Here is a 17,142-nt window from a genome sequence, read left to right as displayed (position 1 = left end):
TATTTAATAAATTCATCTAATCTCTAAATTCTCTTTAGATTCTTTTTGATCTTCTTAGAGCTTTGTTCTCAATTATTTATCCATTTTATATTCATGAGTTCTTTAATTTTATTTGAGTTTTAGACTTTATGTTTTTTAAATCTTGCTTTTAATCTTGCTTTAAAGTTCAGCTTCTCTAGATTTACCCAAAAATATTTAAATTCTCTTTATATTCTTCTAAAATTTTCTACATTTTCTTTACCTGCAACAATTTCAATTTGATTAAACTTTGTAGATTCTACATATCTGGATTTTTTAGATTGTAATATAACATTTTATTTATGTTTTTTATTTGGATTCCTTAAATTCTCTTTGGATTTTTCTCAAATGTTATCTTAAAATACTCATTGGGTTTTTATTTCGATAATTTCTTTTTAGATTTATCTTAGATTGCCATTAGAATCTCTAATTTGTTATAGATTAACTTTAGATATTTAAATTTTCTCTAGATTTTAATTGAATTTCTTTGATTCTTTAATTTCTATTTCGATTTTTCTCAAATTTTATCTTGATGCTCTCAACGGGTTTTTAAGATTCTCGATGATTTCTTTTTAGATTTATCTTAGACCGAGTTTAGAGCCTCTAATTAACTTTAGCTAGATTCTTCCTAATATCCATACAGATTCTCTTTAAAAATTCCATCCAATTCTTCTTGGTGTGGATTTTCTTTAAATTATGTTTACATTTTATTTCCTCGGATTTTTGTTAGATCGTCTCTTTAGTTTTCTACTAAGATTCGTTAAATTTTGTTTGGCACTCTATTTGGATTTTCTATGTTTCTCTTAGTTTGGATAGACGCTATTTGAAGTTTTTTTTTTTAATTTGGTATTTTCTCTTTAGATTCTTTTAGAGACTTCAGATTTTCGTTGAGTTCATTCTCAAATCTTTTTTAATATTTCTTAGATTCTCTTCATATTTTCCTTAAATCACCTAAATATAATCTTTTGATTCTAAATTCCCATTTTGATTTTTTTAAATTCTTTTTGAGATCCTCTTGATTCCCTTTAAATTTTTTCTTAGATTCTCTTTCAGACTTTTCTTTGATTTTCTTTGGGCATTTGTATTCTTTGCATTTTCTTACCCCTTCGTTTTTTACTGTTTGAATTAAAACTTGAAATTTTTGCAGTACACTTTCCAAATGGGGCCCAAATATGCCTGGTGAATCCTTCTGGACCATCATAGATAGCATAAACAACCCAGCCTTTGATCTTGGATCTACACTAGATGGACTTAAATATGTATTTAGCAACATAAATGAAAATTCTCGTTAATGATAAATTATATTTTATTATGATTTCTACATCTACAAGCACAATAATATAGCATAGTATGCACCCTAGTAGATTTTCAATCAACGCCAAGTGAAAAATATACTAGACTGCTATTTATCCAAAGTGAATAAGCATTAGTTGCCCCCTTGTTTACACAAAGAAATTTTGTATTCAATACCATTTAACTAAATAATATTGAATACAAAATTTCACTCTTAAAACCCCTTTTACAATTGTTTCTTTATAACCTGAATAGAAATCTACAGAAGATATCTGAAAATATAAAAATTAAGAATAATTGGTCTCGACAATGGAAATCTGGACTACTTTAAAACTTCTACTTAGGTTGTTTTTTGTTCCATCTCAATACATTTAATCGCTGCCGTGTAAATACCCAACATACTCAAGAACGTGTTCTTCGATAACAGAATTGGATTTTGGTACCTGCATCCTAATCGGAAACTTGCTAATTGCCAAATTATCAACACTATCGAAAGACATATTCATAGAATTAATGGTGTTGTTCATAACAAAGTGTTCTTCCGTCAGTGGTAAAATATCCTTCAGCAACAACCAGATACTCTCATCAGCGACGACGTGGACCTCAGACACTGGAAACCCATTAAATGGACTAGCCACTGGCAAGGTATAAGCTCCCATATCTTCGAACACCATCCAGTCACCGATTTGCATTTCCGGGAGCAAAACGTGTTCAACCACTTGATCCAAACCGTCACATGTAGGACCCCAAATACTACTAGAATAATATTTTGTGCCCGGCAATTCGTGCAATGGTTGAGGAACCACACGTTGATGATCGTAAAGAATGCAATTGAAGCTTCCGTACACGCCGTCATTAATGTAGTACATCTTGTGGCGGTTTGTTCCGTCGTCGCTGACCACATCTCTGATTGAATGGATGTTGCAAGTTAAAGTGTAAGCAGAACTGACGTAAAAACGACCAGGCTCGGCTATTATCTGCACCGACGGGTCGGGAAAGTAGTCTTCAAGAGCTGAGTTTACCACTGCGGCAATCTGTCAGAAAAAAGAGCATTAGTTTCGAATTTTTACAGTCATTAGAAAGACTCACTTCATCAATTGAAGTCCCACGATCTCCAGGAAAACCACCTCCAATGTCCAACAAGTCAAAATTGTACCCAAACTCGAGTGCCACATCAAAGACTTTCCGTGCCATTGCAATGGCTCTTTTAAAAACCGACGTCTCCCGACAACCTGAACCGACGTGGAAACTAACTCCCACAACATTCAGATTCAACTCTTGAGCCTTCTGAAGCAAAGCCGGCGCATCAGTTAAAGCATCGCAGCCGAATTTCATTCCAAGAGGACATTGGGCGTCGGCAGCGTCGCATCTAATTCTGATGACCAGTTTGGCGTTCGGATACAAGTTCTTCACTTTGTGCAATTCGGTTTCGTTGTCAAAAGTCATTGTTGAAACACCGGTTGCAGCTGCATGACGAATGTGACTTGCTGGTTTTGCAGGATTGGCGAAGATTATGCGGTCAGGATTCACACCCAAGGATAGGACTTTGTTGATTTCGCCCTTGGAGGCACAGTCGAAACCGGTGCCTAAGGCGGCTAGCACTTCCAGAACTGTAAGACTGTCGTTGCATTTCACCGCTGAAAAAGTAGAAATTGAGATAAATAACGCGTGTTTGGTGTTAAGTTTACCATAATGCGGCTCAACTCTGGGCATGAAAGCCTTCCAAGTTTTGTGCTTCCTGACTATGTCGCCGATGTCACAGACGTAGAAAGCCTCGTCTTGGACTCCTGAATTGGCGATGTCCATGATAACTGACCAAACGTTAGATTGAGCGTCCAAAACGTGAACACGTTCCACTGAATTGTTGAGTTTCATCTTTGTTTTTTTGAAATTTGAAGAGTTATAAAGATAAAATTATAAAAAGTGTTTAAGGGCTTATATTGTAATAAGCAAGCTGTAAAGAACGGGATTAGAAGACATTCTTCCTTGGTCGAGTATAACTTACGAGGCAACCTGTGCTCAGAACTGCACAGGATGTGTTGAAAGAAAAAGCGGGTGCTACTTAAATCCTAAGGTAATTAACAATGCCAAGGCGGCTCTCCGTTCAAGAAAATTTTCCAATTGTAAGGAAGGAAAGCACTGTCAGTAGCCGGGGAAGCTTCGTCCACAATGCAACCCTATAAACAAGAATGACAATCATTGATAATTCAGGAGAAGAGAAGGGTAAAACATGTAATTTTTAAACAAAGTTTCAATTTCCAGGACTGTAATTTTTGTTCAAGCTTTCACATTTACATAAAGAAGTAATATAAATAGAATTGCGCAACTACTAAGAATTCTTACTCTAGAATCTTTATTTTTCCAAATCAGCATTATCAGTGGTTTTAACCAGTTTTTTGCAAACAACTCGTATTTTATTCAAGTTTTGCCTTAATGGGTCCCCAATTATTTAGCAAATTAAGACGAAAATAAAGTGACGTAATTTTTTCCATGTAAGTCCTTGAATGGATAAAATAATCCCCATAGCATCATCAGACGAGCTCGTGTTTTTCTTTTCCGCAATGCAGACAGTTTTGTACTTTACCTTAAAAGGTGGGCCAAAGTGTCCGTTGCGAATTTTACATAAGCACATGAAAAAGACTTTGTGAACTAATAAAGAGTCAAAATTGACTCAAAAACAAGACGTTTAAGAAGACGTTGACCGACGCTGATAGCGACAAATGTGTTAACATGTTTGCCACATACTATTATAGTATTCCCCCCTCCTCTTAGTCTAGTATCGGCCAATGAATTGAAAGTGATCTTCAACCTGGAGCACTGATAAGACTATCTGTACATAGTACAGTGACGAAGTCATTGTTTCTAAGACAGATATAAGTAAATGACATAGAAACGATGATCAACAACCAATAAAAAACATAATTTCCATTAATTTGAATGATGGCCACCACTTATCTGTATGATTTTTTTAACCAAAACTCATGCTTATGAATTAAACCGTAAAACTGATATTACTAATGTGGATATAACTGGTTTATAACACGCTCGTTTAGCGGAAATCAAAATTATTTTATCATTAACACGTGGTAACCGAAAAAATTTAACAAAGAAGCAGTAATCCAAATCTCTTGAGTTTTCAATAAACAAAATTCCCGTCAACGACTATTGCGAAATAAAAATAAAATTTCATCAGAACTAGTCCTTAGCCTAATAAATGAACAAATAAGATCAAAATTTTATATAAGTTTAATTTCCTCGAAAATTAGATGGTCCAAAGTCAAAAAGTCCACGATACATGGTAAACATACATACAAAGGCATAATTTTATTATCGTTGGTTGTATTTGATTAGTTTAATTAACACTATTAAAGTCACTTGTAATTATGTATTTGGGAGGAGGAACGACAATAAAGGTGTAAAAATTAATCAATCCGTAAGAATAGATACCATATTTAGAATGCAAATTTTCACTAAGATTGAGCATTTAATTGACTAAAAATTCCAACTGATCTAACTTATTAATTTTCTTTGTAATTAAAATGATTCAGCAAAATTAAGACTTGCGATCAGCATCACAAGCTGTTGCTATGCCGAGGATACCATAGTCTGTTAAAAAAATTGTTGTATTTAAAACTGTCCGGTAACCCCTAAATCAAATACTCTCCTATCATTTATTTGTTGATGCGCTCTGTATCACCTATACCACAGAGTATTATAAATTATTTTAGGTTTATACATTCGCACGTTTAGACTACGCAAATTTGGATCAATTATGATAAAGACACAGTTAGAAGATTCGCGCAGTCGATGTGACTTTGGACTACTTATCTTCAACAGTAGACACCACAAGGATTTCCAAGGATATTAAGCTCTGCAGCTTTTAACAGATAGAAGTTCTGTATTTTCCAAACTAAACATTCCCCAAAAAAAGTTGCACCTATGCAATTTTCCATAATTCCTTTTAGATTTTTAATGGACTAATTTACTCCGTTGGCCATTCTTTGAATAAGATTATTTTTGGTAGGTTGTGATGCTTCATTTCAAACTTCTTCATTGCGACTACAAAGCTCTGCTTAGTTGCCTAGCCGTTTTCTATAAGTCATCAATCTGGTTTTCGTAAAAATGATGGAAATGTCGTTATGTTACCTTATTCCAGAAAGTCGAAAGTTAAGCTTGCCATCCATAGTCAAGCATTATAATAGTTAGTGAAAAAGCGGGTTTAGCTGGAAAATGAAAATGTATTTACCACAGTAGACGATAACACCTCGTTCTCTGACCTGTGTAAGAGCAAGATGGCATTAAATCGAAAACTCGTAAATTTCGTCGTTTGTCGTACCACAATCTGACCTTCTTTTGTCCATTACGGCCTCACGACCAAAAACAGACCTAATTACAAGAGATAATTGAATGTCATTTGACCATCCAATCCACTATTCCATCCTCGGAACTCGAAGAACAGAAGAACTTTTTACGACCAAAGAGACGCTGTAGTTGAAAGTTCAATATTTACACCCCATCGACACTTTTGCAGACAAACATTTTCTCTAGGCCTTAGTTCAATCAAATTCGGACAGAGACATAGTATATGTAATGGAATTTCTATGTCCTCCATACACGATCATGTCTTGTCGTGCGGCCCATTGTCTGCACGTGTTTGTGCAGTTCCACTACCGTTCTGATCTCTTTCTTGCAGAGTTTTAATAGCTCTTCACTGCGTTTCATGCCTGGTCCTTTAATGAATAGCCTAGACTGTCGCAGATTGAGAGCTTATCATTCTGCTAGGTGGAGTAATTTGATCCACTCTTTTAGAACGTTTTCCTGAAGGTTTTTAGAAATTGGAAGAGGCGGCACCGCCCCAAAAGAAACCTGTGTCCTGTTACCAAATAGGTTTATTCCGCCTTGCTTTTTCTTGTATTGTAATCAGTAATTTCAAAGTCCGAATTAGAATAATTATTCATTGATTTAATAACACTGGGAAAAACTGCCATACCTAGATATTTGTCTTTGGCAGCCGATTTTCAATAATTAAAACGTTTTAGTGCAAGAAGTGGTTCAACATATCAATTCGGCATTTCCGATTGATCCGGAAGAATATTTCTTAGTTCCTCAGCAGATTTTGTTTTGCGAACACAAGTTTTCAGACATGCCTAAGAGGTCACGCGATAATTTGAGCAGACGCAAATGATTTCGTTGCGTGACTGTGCGTTATCGTCCAAAAGATTTATTCATTTCCGCGTTCTACCCCATTAACTCCATAAAGTTCACATTCTACAATAATTCTTTCTTGAAAGAATAATAAATTTATATTCTTATCGAAAATGCGGATCAGTGCGCCATCTCTAACTTATTCCAGCTGATACTATAGTATAGCACCTCCAACAAGCGTCACCACTAGTTTAGCTCAATAAATTGTAGAAAAATAGTTTTACCTTTCAAAAACTAGAGTCGCATTTTTTTATTTTATTTTTTCAATATTGAGTACGCAGAAATTTCACGATGGCAGTATTTAAATTTAACTTCAGTTTACATACACAGGATGATTCTTTTCAATACTATTATTAATCAAAGCGGCGTTGAAATTTTTAGGTATGTCATTTCTTACACCATACGATTTTGTCTAAACTGAACAAAACTACATTTTTCCCGAAGATTAAAGTTATTTTGTGATTTATCTTCTGCCACAATAATTAAAAATTCAAAAATAAATTTAAAAATAATTAAAAAGAGCTCAAACTTCGTGTAGGAGTCGCAATCCGTCAAATCATAAAATAAAAATTAAATTTGACACATGATAGTTTCGTGACAGTTATCTTAGAAACAATGACGTATCATAAGCGCCATTTCGCCATTAAACAAATTGGTTTTAATTGTGTAAAAAATGTCTTCAATGTATGTCGTTGGCCTGTTTTGAATGTCAAATTCATAACACTAAACCGAATAGTTCTTGTTCAATGACAACATACAAGTAATTAATTAAATTAAGTCCCCTAGCCCTTTTAGATTCTACGCTCATGTATCAATCCTTCAATCAGTTGAGCAATATTGAGCTCTTCAAAATTTTAGCTGAGTGCAACATTTTGATTTAGCGTCCTAAAATGTCAACATAATATTGAAAAATCATTAATCATAATTCAAATCTTAATATTGATTGACAGATCTAAATCAAATCCAACACATAAATAAGTTAATTGGCAATTTCAAATCGACCATCTTGACTTCTAAAATACTTCCATGTTAAATAACACAGTGTCAATTCTTTAACTTTATTGCTTAATTTAACAGCTTGTTAATGTTTGTAACTACACCACTCACCAATCAAAACACCGTATTTACATTATTAACAAGCAAGTTAAAACAGTATTTGAAAAAGTTAGAGAATAGAGCCGAATTTATGTTTAAAAACAAATTTTAATTAGTAGACAATGTTTATTACTTTATGTATTTATTTACAGAAAATCATGAATTCATTCTTTCTTGAATCTGTTCGAGAAGAAGCTCCATACGTCCTTTCATGACAGGTTGCCCCCTTTTAGTCTTCATATTTAGCTTTTTATGCTTTTCTAATTTCTTCTTCCGATATTTCTCCAACGCCACTTCCTTGTCGAGCTTCCTCTGCAAAAACTCTTTTCTTGCCTGTTCTTTCTCTTCGAGAGACTGGTCCTTTTTCCACTGTCTTCGAGTTCTTCTGCTGAATGCCTCCAGTTCACCAGCGTCTTGTCCATTGTCTTCATTATCCTCAGGATCCTCGTTTTGTCGTTTCTCTTCTTCTTCGTATATTTTTTGAACATCAAAACTTCCCGAACTCGAGCGATCCTTTTGCTTGAAGTACTCGTGTCGAAGATGGGTAACACGCTTACTTTTCCATTTGTCTACTTTGGTCTTCAAGTTGTATTTGTTTTCGCGCCACTTTTTTTTGTCAAAAGGTTTCTTTGTTGGAGCTTCTTCCTCGTTTGATTGTTCCGATGGACGTACAGGAGGAGTGTTTCTTGGTCTCTTAGATTTGTTCAGAAAACTGTCTCTCTCGATAGGTGGTTTTTCTATTGATTTTACGAAAAAACTACCGGAGGTTGTGATATTTTGTTTTGTGGCTGTTTTCCTAAAAAATGAGTCCTTTTTTGGATTGAACTTGTGACCTGGCACCTTTGTTTTCACCATTTTATCTGAAAGAAAGTACGTTTGTAACGTGGGAAAACAACATTTATTTACTACTACTTCATTGCAGAAAGCACTGATAAACATAAAAATAAATAACAAAAACTTAAAATCGTATAACGAAACGGAAAAATATTATCTTCTTTATTCGTTGATTTCACTATTCTTGTAATAACTTTGGCACTCACTCACTTTTTAACAAATTGCGGTTGCACGAAAAAAAACATTAATTTTTAACAGAACGAAGAATTACAATGAATTGTTTTGAGGTAAATATTGAAACCTAGAAAAACAATCTAATTGTGTTTACAAATATAAATTATTAGCTATAAAAAATTGTGTGTAAAACTTTTAGTAACATTTGTTTCAAAACCAATTATTGAAAACACAAAGGCATTATTAAAGAACTAAAAATGATAAGTCAAGAATGTAAAAAATGTAAGTACATATAACTAATTGGTTCATTTTTAGCCATGATTCATTGGTCATAGTACTTTTGCCATTTCCTTGTAAATGTTTACAAACTTTAAAACTGAAAAACTTCCATTGTTAAATGAATAATTAACTCAATAAAAGCCCCATAAATGTAAAAAAAACCCATTTTCAGTGCTATCAAAAAACAATGATATGTAATAACTGTGTTTTGAACAAAACTTGTAACCCTTTCAGCATTTGAGAACAAGTTTAAACAGGTTATTTTGATTGACACAACAATTGACAGCGGAAAGTTTGGGGCCCAGATCAAGGTTAGAAATTCTTCCGTACACATAATTTAAACTGTAATATTAGTAGAAACATTTCCTAAAAACAGTCCCAATTAAACACACTCTCTTTGGAAAATTTCCTAATAAAAAGGGGTCGATATCAAATGTCACTCACCCTTGGAAGCCACCCTTCGGGTTGGCGTAAGCTTTTTGGCGGAATTTTGAGGTTTTGCAGATACAAGTGTGTGAAAAACACTTTTTCCTTTCGTCAGTCAACAATTTTTGAGGCTTTTTCAGGGATTTTATCACACACCATTCCGTCAAACGAACAGCCTCGCACAAAAAGGACGTCAACGATTTGACAGATGAAAAGCCAGTGGTACCACTTGAGCGCGGACAGCTGTTTTCGAGAAAAACCCCAAGTTGCGCGGTGGTGCATGAGTCACGATAAAGGAAAAAATATATTATTTGGTGTTTTCTGTTGTAGGAACACAAGTGAATCTATTTTTAGATTTAAATCCGTGGAAATATTAAGGCTAGTATACGAGGGACATGCAAAGATACGTAAGTTAGTATACGAGGAATTGTTTAAATTGGATTCGACAAATGATTTTCAAAGGTTTTTCTACGTTGATTTCTTGTTTTAGTAATTAGCAAGGGGGTCTCAAATCACGAAGAAGGGAACACCAAAATGATGGTTTTGTCGATTTAATATCTTCAAAATTATGCACTTGCATGAGTTGGGTTGAAAAATAAAAAGATATATTTTCCTGTTTTGACGGTATTTTACAGATAAAAAAAATCTCTTTAATCACTTTTTGACAAAAGCGTGATAGATTATACAGGACGTTACACTAGAATATTTATACATCATGAAAATTAAGATAACGATAATAACAAGTTTGGCGCATAAATTCTATAGCTTAGCATCAATAAAATTTTGATAAGATATTCTAGAATTCGCCACCCACTACAACCAGAGGGCGATATGAAAAAATTGTTTTTCAAATTCCTCTACTACTCTAATCCTCATTTTATACATATAATAAATCTAATTATGAAATCAATACTTTAATTAAAAAGACGAATAAAATGTTTACAGGAACATTTTGATTACAAGGCGACTTCAGCAATGTGGGCTCCTGCTTTGACGTGTATAAGTAATATATGGCTATATGGTACAAATGGTACAAATGGCTTATATGGTACAATTAAAAGTTCTACAATTTTCAGGATGTAAAAAACCTCTCTAATTCTCCCATTTGGTACAATATTTCCTGACTCCGTACATATTTGCAAAGAAGTGCAACTCCAGACTATACGTATGTCAAGAAGGATATTACACTAAACACTAGGCCTATCATCATTATCTAGGATCTCCATACATTCTTGTTAACTCTCTTTTGCAGCCAAAGTTTTGCCTGAAATCAGTACGTCGTGGTCAAAACTCATTGGTGCTACAATAGTCGCCTTATGAACTAACGTGTAATAATGTACTATTATGGCCTCTAGAGAGTAAAGCAGTACTTTATTTGTGTCAAATGAGTGAATAAAGACTACTTTATTAATGCATTGTGAATAAATGAATATAATTATAAACTTTAACAGTTTAACCGATTAATTCTAAATATCTATATCTTGACTTTCGTCTTCTCCGCTTAAAAATATTTCATCATCAATATTGGCCTCTCTGGCTTTTCTGGTTAAAACAAAATCATTGTCGTCAATCGTCACCGTTTGCTTTGGCTTCAGTAAAACGTATCCATCTTCATTCACTTCTTTTTCAAATTTGCTCCAATCTATCTGTAAACGACCAAAAATAACTTAAATATAATAAAGAGAAATCAATCTACTGACCCCTGGACATTTTTGCTCGGTGCAAGAGTACTCGTGTCCATTTGAGCTGCATGTACAAACATTACAATCAATTTTGAATGTTGACAGAGGTTTGCACATCGTCGATTCTAAAAATTAACGTCGTAAAAGAAGCATTAAATCGGAATTACCTGCCAGCAAACAGAATAAAACAACAAACGAAAATAATTGTTGAAATAAACACAGAACTGCGGAATGGCTTCATTGTTGAAATGTACGTTGTTTATTAACGACAATCTTTCAGGTCTACTGATCACCACTTTTCATATATGTAAATAAATGTGATTTTGTATTTTTAGAAGTACTATATTTAACACAAGTGCGTATCCCACCTATTCGTGGAAATTTCATTTGTGCAACTGTGCAAAAAACTGAACAAACTTGTAGATTTCAATTTAATTTTTATTCTTGTTGTCACAAAACTGTCCTAAAATTGTCAGTGAGACGTCAAAATTCCCGCGGGCAAGAACACAGAAAAAATTATAAACTAAATGAGTCTTCAGATTATTACCAAAATAGGACAGACATTTTGCTGCAAAATCATTGGAAATCGATAAAAGAAATGTTAAATTTTGGATTTGCAACACTCGTCATTGTTTTCGTGGAATGGTCTTATGGTTCTAAATGTCAAATGAGGGGTTGTTGTTGATCACAGCTAAAAGTCTTGTGATTGTCTTTTTCTAGGATTGGTAGATGGAAAAATTCGATGTATTTTCCACAACAGAGGCGCTAATGTGGAAAAGTTCAGTTCGGATCAAAATGAATTAAACGAAATAAACACAAATTGTCTGAGTGACACTGAAGAACAATCAGAATCATCTTCAAAGCACATTGGGGCTGGCACAAATTTAGACTCCAAAGAAAACTTTGTTGAAGGGGATAGCACGGAAGAGTTTATACAATCTTTTAAAGCTTATTTCCCAGGTAGCTACCTACATTATATAGAGTTATCAAATTTAGTTATACAATGTGATTGAAAAACTTACGATAAGATTAATGCATTCGTTTTTTACATATTTTCTTAGAGGCTAGATGGTGTGGTGAAAAAACCGGATACAGAGCGCATTCGTATGACGATCTCGTCCTTTACGTGGAGACCGAAAAATGTTGTCAAAAACACGACGAATGCACTCCTGTTATAAAACCAAGGGGGTCAGAGGGTAACCTTACCAATTTTGGTCTCCTGCCACGTTTTCACTGTGATTGTGAGGAAGCTTTTTTTAAATGTTTGAAGAAGATTTATAAAATTGGGAGTCCAGGAAACAAAATTGGAGTTACCTACTTCACTGTCTTTGGTCCGCAATGTTTTAGAGAAGACAATCCGGCGACAGAATGTACAAATAGAACAGGGTGAGATATAATTTTAAATGCAAGTGAAAAGTTAGATACGACTAGATAATAAATAGATAAACTATGAAAAATTGCAGAAAAAGGGCCAAAAACGATTGAAAGCGGCTCTCAGCAAAGAGACATTTGTTTATCTGTTGTGTTTTATCATAATTTTAAGCTTTGTTTTAGTAATTTGATAGAGGTCGAGTCAGTTTCTGAGTCACCAGTGGCGTAACCGACACTTATACAAAATGATGTTCAATAAACCTACAGTTTTAGCTCAAGTATTTTTTCAAAGAATAGTTTATAAAAACAAAGTAGATGCTTTTGTGCGTACTGACAGATTTTATAGTTGTTCAATGTAGGTACGCATTAGCAAAATACTTATAAAGTAATTTTGTTGGTGCCGCCACTGGCATATGAGTTTCCTCTTTGGAATTTAAAAATGGGCTGCAACATGCGAAAATTTTGATATGCGCAGATCACGTGACATCTTCTTTTGTATTTATTCTGTACAGTTGAGCGATTTAAGACGTATTTTCATTTTCCCTATGTACGAGTTTATTGCATCCTATTTATAGTTCAGCCAAGTTGGTCTGAGCTACCATAAAAGCATAAAAATTTGCGGGCTACCGCAACGGGACAGCTTCAAAAGATTCTCAAGTGCACATAATGAGGGTTTATTTGCTCAAGTTTGCACCCTGCCATAAGAACAGCATCCCTAAATAGGCCAGATGTCTCGTCATAAATGACAAAATACCGCAAGCTGTCCGGTTGCGGTTGCCGTCTAATTTTTATGATTTTATGGTGGCTCAGACCAACTTGGCTGAACTATACCACAGAAATTGTTTGCATAGGCAACACATTACACATATCTTGGTCAACTTCACTAAAAATATTATTATTTTTTTTAAATTGGAGTAGAAGATTCATCCCACTAATGAGAAAAATTGGGACAAAGACATCTTTTAAATTCACAAACCTCTAGCCATAGACTACAATCTTGTTCTGTTAAATGCTTTTACCACAGGGTATGCATAAAATCGGTTAGTCTTAAGGATGTTGAAGATCAAACCCAGACTAATCTCAAGTTGTCTTGCATCTGACTTTGTTATCATTAATAAAAAATTAAGACGAAGTGATTAGTGGAAAGTAAAATGTGTTGCCCAAAAAAAGTCACTCGTGAAGAGATAAAATGAACGCCCTGCAAGTATAAGAACAGACATTTTTACAGTCGCCTAATAAACCTTAATACTTTCTGCTTTGCGCAGGTTTACCAAGTCGTCTCTAAATCATCAAAATTTAGTACATATTAATAAAATACAAAATGTTTTTGAATTGCATGCACAAAAAGAATGTGCTCAATTTCTTATCACAAATTGGGGCTATTAAGAGAAAACAGTTTTAGTAAAAGACTTTTTGTTTTCGAAATAAAATTAACTAAAAAAAAATTCAATTAATTTGCTTTTTCGCCACTGATCAAGTTAACAAAATCGAGTTGCTCGTTGCTTAAAAAATAAAGTCATTGCAGGTGCGTTTTTTGCCAGTGGTGTGCAAGTTCGTGGATTGGAATTAATTTTACCTTGTCAGTTTATCATTTAAAAATTGTTTTTTCATACCTCAAACTTCTTCTGGAACAGCGCAGAACTGTTTTGTACATGCATTTCAAAAGCACTCTGTATGTAGCAAACGGAAACTTAAAAAAAAATATGTTTCAGAGCGAGATGTGCTGAATATAATTTCGACAGAAAACAAAGCAAAATCAACCAGTGGTTTGATATTCCAGTGTTTTAAACATATGTATTTTTAAATATAATCACTCTACACCAAATTTTCATTTATTGTTGTTAAAATGTTTTTTCTTAAAGTATTAAATAGTGAGCGCTATAAATTGTTTTTTTTAAATTTATGGAGTACCTAAAGGCAAGCTATGGAGCAAATACAATGAGAATCTTAAAAGGTAAAAACGTATTGAAAATCTGCATGGAAATATGTGAAACGGAGAACGTAAGATAAATCTGAAGATAATATAAAAAGAATGCAAGAAAAAATTGCAGAGAATTTAAACAATTTAAGAAAAAAATGTAAAGTGATTTTAAAGAATAAAAAATCTCGAAACTGAAAAATCCAACAAGAAACAGAATCCGAGGCAAATATTTATGAAGAGAATGTAAGAAAAATTGATGACATATTTACAGAAAAATTATGGGGTCGAAAAAGCATCTATACCTTGTGAAAATCCAGAAAAAATAAATATAGACAAAATTTAAGAGGAATACAAAAAATCAAAAACCAAAGAAAATCTAAGAGGAATCTGAAAAGAGTTGGACGAGAGTAAGTCTAAGAAAAAATGAGTGAAGAGCTTCTAATAAAAAGAATACAAAGAGCACAATCTAATGAAAATCAATATAAAATCCAAGGAGGATATAAAACAGAATTTGAGGTAAATCTGAAGAAAATATAGAAAGAGCATAAAAGAAGAGTGCGACCGAAGAAACTCTAAAGCAAGTTAGATTGCAAAAACTCCAAAAAGAATATAAAAGAAATTCTAGGTAAATTACCAACAAAATTTAAATAGAGGCCAAATATTATGTGACAATTTAGATAATTCAAAAAGAATTTAAAGCAAATTTACTGAATCTAAAATCTAAATAGACCAAAACCAAATCTAAAGATAAAAAAAAATATAAAATATAAAAATACTTAACTCACTATTTAACAAATTTTGTAAAAAAAAATTGTATTGGAGAATTGATTTTGAACCTGATTTTGAACCTGAAGCCCGTTTGGCGCCCTCATGTCCAGACTCAAAAATATCTTTGACAAATTATTTTCTTAATTTCTACTATACAAGAATGTATTTTTTCTCCAAACATCACAATATTATATTATGTCATTACGAGAAAAAATGAAGCTTTGTGTGCTGAGCCTGTTTGCCAAACGTAGTGATAACAGGCGAAGCACACAAAGCCATTTTTGCTCTGAATGACATATACGATTTTTTTTGGAAGCGATGGAAAATTGCCATATTTTACTTTAAAAAAAATATTTTCATGCAGAATCATAGTGCAATGAGAACATTTCTATGGTTACGGTGGAGCCCAAGCATATAAAGTGCTGTGTTCTGCATATAAGTGAAACTTATACTCTGACAATCGAGCTAGATAGTGTGTCACTTTTATGACGTTTGAAAAAAAGTCATTCTTTTTTAGTCGTTTTTAGTCAATAAAGTAGACAATTTTGTTATAAGCAATGAAAAGCGCTTTTTACCAAGGAAACACTTTCTCTGTCTAGGCAGAAAATGTACTATTTGTGACAGATACTATTTGAGACTTACATTACCACTTTTTTGCCGTATAGCAAAATCTACTATTCTTTACTTTTTATTGAAAACTTGCAAAGTTATGGGATTCCTAGACAGTGTTTTCGAAAGCTAATTTTTAATAAGTTTTCCAACGACTTATAACTCTTATCGCTAGGACAAGTACTTTTTATGATATTTTTGAAAAACTGACCGCGTCTCAAAAAAAACGCTGTTTTTAGTTATTTTCATATGCAATTTTACATACAGGCTGCTCTAGAACTCGTGACCTAGAGAAAAAAAGCTTACGGAGGCAACAATTCTGAACCAAAATTTCGAAACAAAAATTTTTTAGCTCATAAAATAATTGAGTTAAGACAAAGAAACGACGCAAAACAGTATTTGAAAATCGGTAACTATGAACTAATACTACCATTCATTGGTCAGATGAACATTGCACTCTCGTTGCCTAGGATATTTTACTCCATCCCTAGAATAAACTTCCGGGATTGGTTGTTAAATTTTTATCCCTTTTTTAATACTACTACTAACTTAATCAATATTTGTTTTCAAATTTACCATCTGTATTCCTGTTGGGTCATGAGTTCTGGGACACCTGTATAACTATTACATTGAATTTTTATTATAATGCATCATTGAAAACATTGAGATTTTATCTTTTATCATTTAAAAATTACAAGACAAAAAACATTGAAAAGTTTTTTAAAAATTAAAAGTATTTCATTGCACTTAAAAATCCTAATTTTTAGATCCATACTGAGTTTTAAAATGACTTTAATGCTAACACAGTGCAGAATAATACATATTAGAAAACTTCTTGATGATAGTTTGCTTTAAGATCAAAAAAATTAGAAGATGGAAATCTTTGAAAAACATTGTTCCAAAGACAAATCAACAAGATTTGAAGCTAAGTGACGAGATTTTTTAAGGGTTTTCAAGCTGTATTTGCAAAGTAGAGTTCGAAATGCATAAAATTATGAATTTGTATCAAGACATAACGGTTAGTTCTGGAAAAATCGAGAGAAATGTGCAAATGTGCATGAAATCGGAAAAACTCGTCAAAAAATGATCTAAATTCGAGGCTAAATGACAATTTTGTGATAAGAAGGCAATTCAACTTTAGTAATGACTTTCCACTGATCCAGTACAAAAATTTGTTCGAAATAAGTGTAATTTGTCAAAAGGCTCCAAAAAAAACAAAGAATCTAAAGAAAATCTGGAAAATCTACAAATAATTTACTGAACCTACATATTTAAAAACAATTAAAAAAAAAATAGAGAATTACTAGAAACCAGATAGAATCTATAGTAAATTTAGATAAAATCTAAGGAGAATCTAGGAAAATACAAAACGAATTTAAAAGAAATTTAAAACAATCTAGAATATTTAAACAAAACGAAAATGTCAGAAACATTTAAATAGAAACTTGGCATGGAAAAAAATTAATT

At 33.0% G+C, this 17,142-nt stretch overlaps 4 protein-coding genes across 7 annotated transcripts; 1 reads left to right on the top strand and 3 right to left on the bottom strand.

Annotated features, from left to right (window-relative positions):
- Window positions 1-1,306: 1,306 nt before the first annotated feature.
- LOC148180282 (ornithine decarboxylase 1-like) lies at window positions 1,307-9,434 on the bottom strand. Of its 2 annotated transcripts, none has more exons than XM_088030557.1 (5): window positions 9,343-9,434; window positions 3,317-3,488; window positions 3,000-3,265; window positions 2,401-2,948; window positions 1,307-2,345 (listed from the first exon to the last, which is right to left on the bottom strand). In XM_088030557.1, exons 3-5 carry the CDS (start codon window positions 3,184-3,186, stop codon window positions 1,683-1,685), a joined length of 1,398 nt encoding a protein of 465 aa, XP_087886683.1. In that variant the 5' UTR covers window positions 3,187-3,265; window positions 3,317-3,488; window positions 9,343-9,434; the 3' UTR covers window positions 1,307-1,682. The 2 variants fall into 2 exon arrangements, with proteins under 2 accessions (XP_087886683.1, XP_087886677.1); XM_088030551.1 differs by lacking the exon at window positions 9,343-9,434 and adding an exon at window positions 3,896-4,041.
- On the bottom strand, window positions 7,718-9,428 carry LOC148180283 (uncharacterized). The gene is made up of 2 exons (XM_088030595.1): window positions 9,343-9,428; window positions 7,718-8,471 (listed from the first exon to the last, which is right to left on the bottom strand). Exon 2 carries the CDS (start codon window positions 8,464-8,466, stop codon window positions 7,768-7,770), a length of 699 nt encoding a protein of 232 aa, XP_087886721.1. The 5' UTR covers window positions 8,467-8,471; window positions 9,343-9,428; the 3' UTR covers window positions 7,718-7,767.
- An 84-nt stretch (window positions 9,435-9,518) lies between the features above and the next one.
- LOC148180280 (phospholipase A2-like) lies at window positions 9,519-14,359 on the top strand. Of its 3 annotated transcripts, XM_088030576.1 has the most exons (5): window positions 9,519-9,597; window positions 9,655-9,731; window positions 11,727-11,966; window positions 12,068-12,392; window positions 14,090-14,348. In XM_088030576.1, exons 1-5 carry the CDS (start codon window positions 9,533-9,535, stop codon window positions 14,163-14,165), a joined length of 783 nt encoding a protein of 260 aa, XP_087886702.1. In that variant the 5' UTR covers window positions 9,519-9,532; the 3' UTR covers window positions 14,166-14,348. The 3 variants fall into 3 exon arrangements, with proteins under 3 accessions (XP_087886702.1, XP_087886694.1, XP_087886710.1); XM_088030568.1 differs by having other exon boundaries at window positions 9,533-9,731; XM_088030584.1 differs by lacking the exons at window positions 9,519-9,597; window positions 9,655-9,731 and adding an exon at window positions 11,382-11,680 and having other exon boundaries at window positions 14,090-14,359.
- Window positions 10,710-11,261, bottom strand: LOC148180281 (uncharacterized). The gene is made up of 3 exons (XM_088030608.1): window positions 11,178-11,261; window positions 11,025-11,131; window positions 10,710-10,970 (listed from the first exon to the last, which is right to left on the bottom strand). Exons 1-3 carry the CDS (start codon window positions 11,245-11,247, stop codon window positions 10,791-10,793), a joined length of 357 nt encoding a protein of 118 aa, XP_087886734.1. The 5' UTR covers window positions 11,248-11,261; the 3' UTR covers window positions 10,710-10,790.
- Window positions 14,360-17,142: the final 2,783 nt, after the last annotated feature.

Source organism: Gnatocerus cornutus, chromosome 1 (assembly GCF_029298725.1).
Source record: "Gnatocerus cornutus isolate USDA-ARS CGAHR chromosome 1, icGnaCorn1.1, whole genome shotgun sequence".
Taxonomy (NCBI): Eukaryota; Metazoa; Arthropoda; class Insecta; order Coleoptera; family Tenebrionidae; genus Gnatocerus; species Gnatocerus cornutus.
Note: the sequence above shows the minus strand (reverse complement) of the source record. Positions and strands in the feature narration are given on the sequence as shown.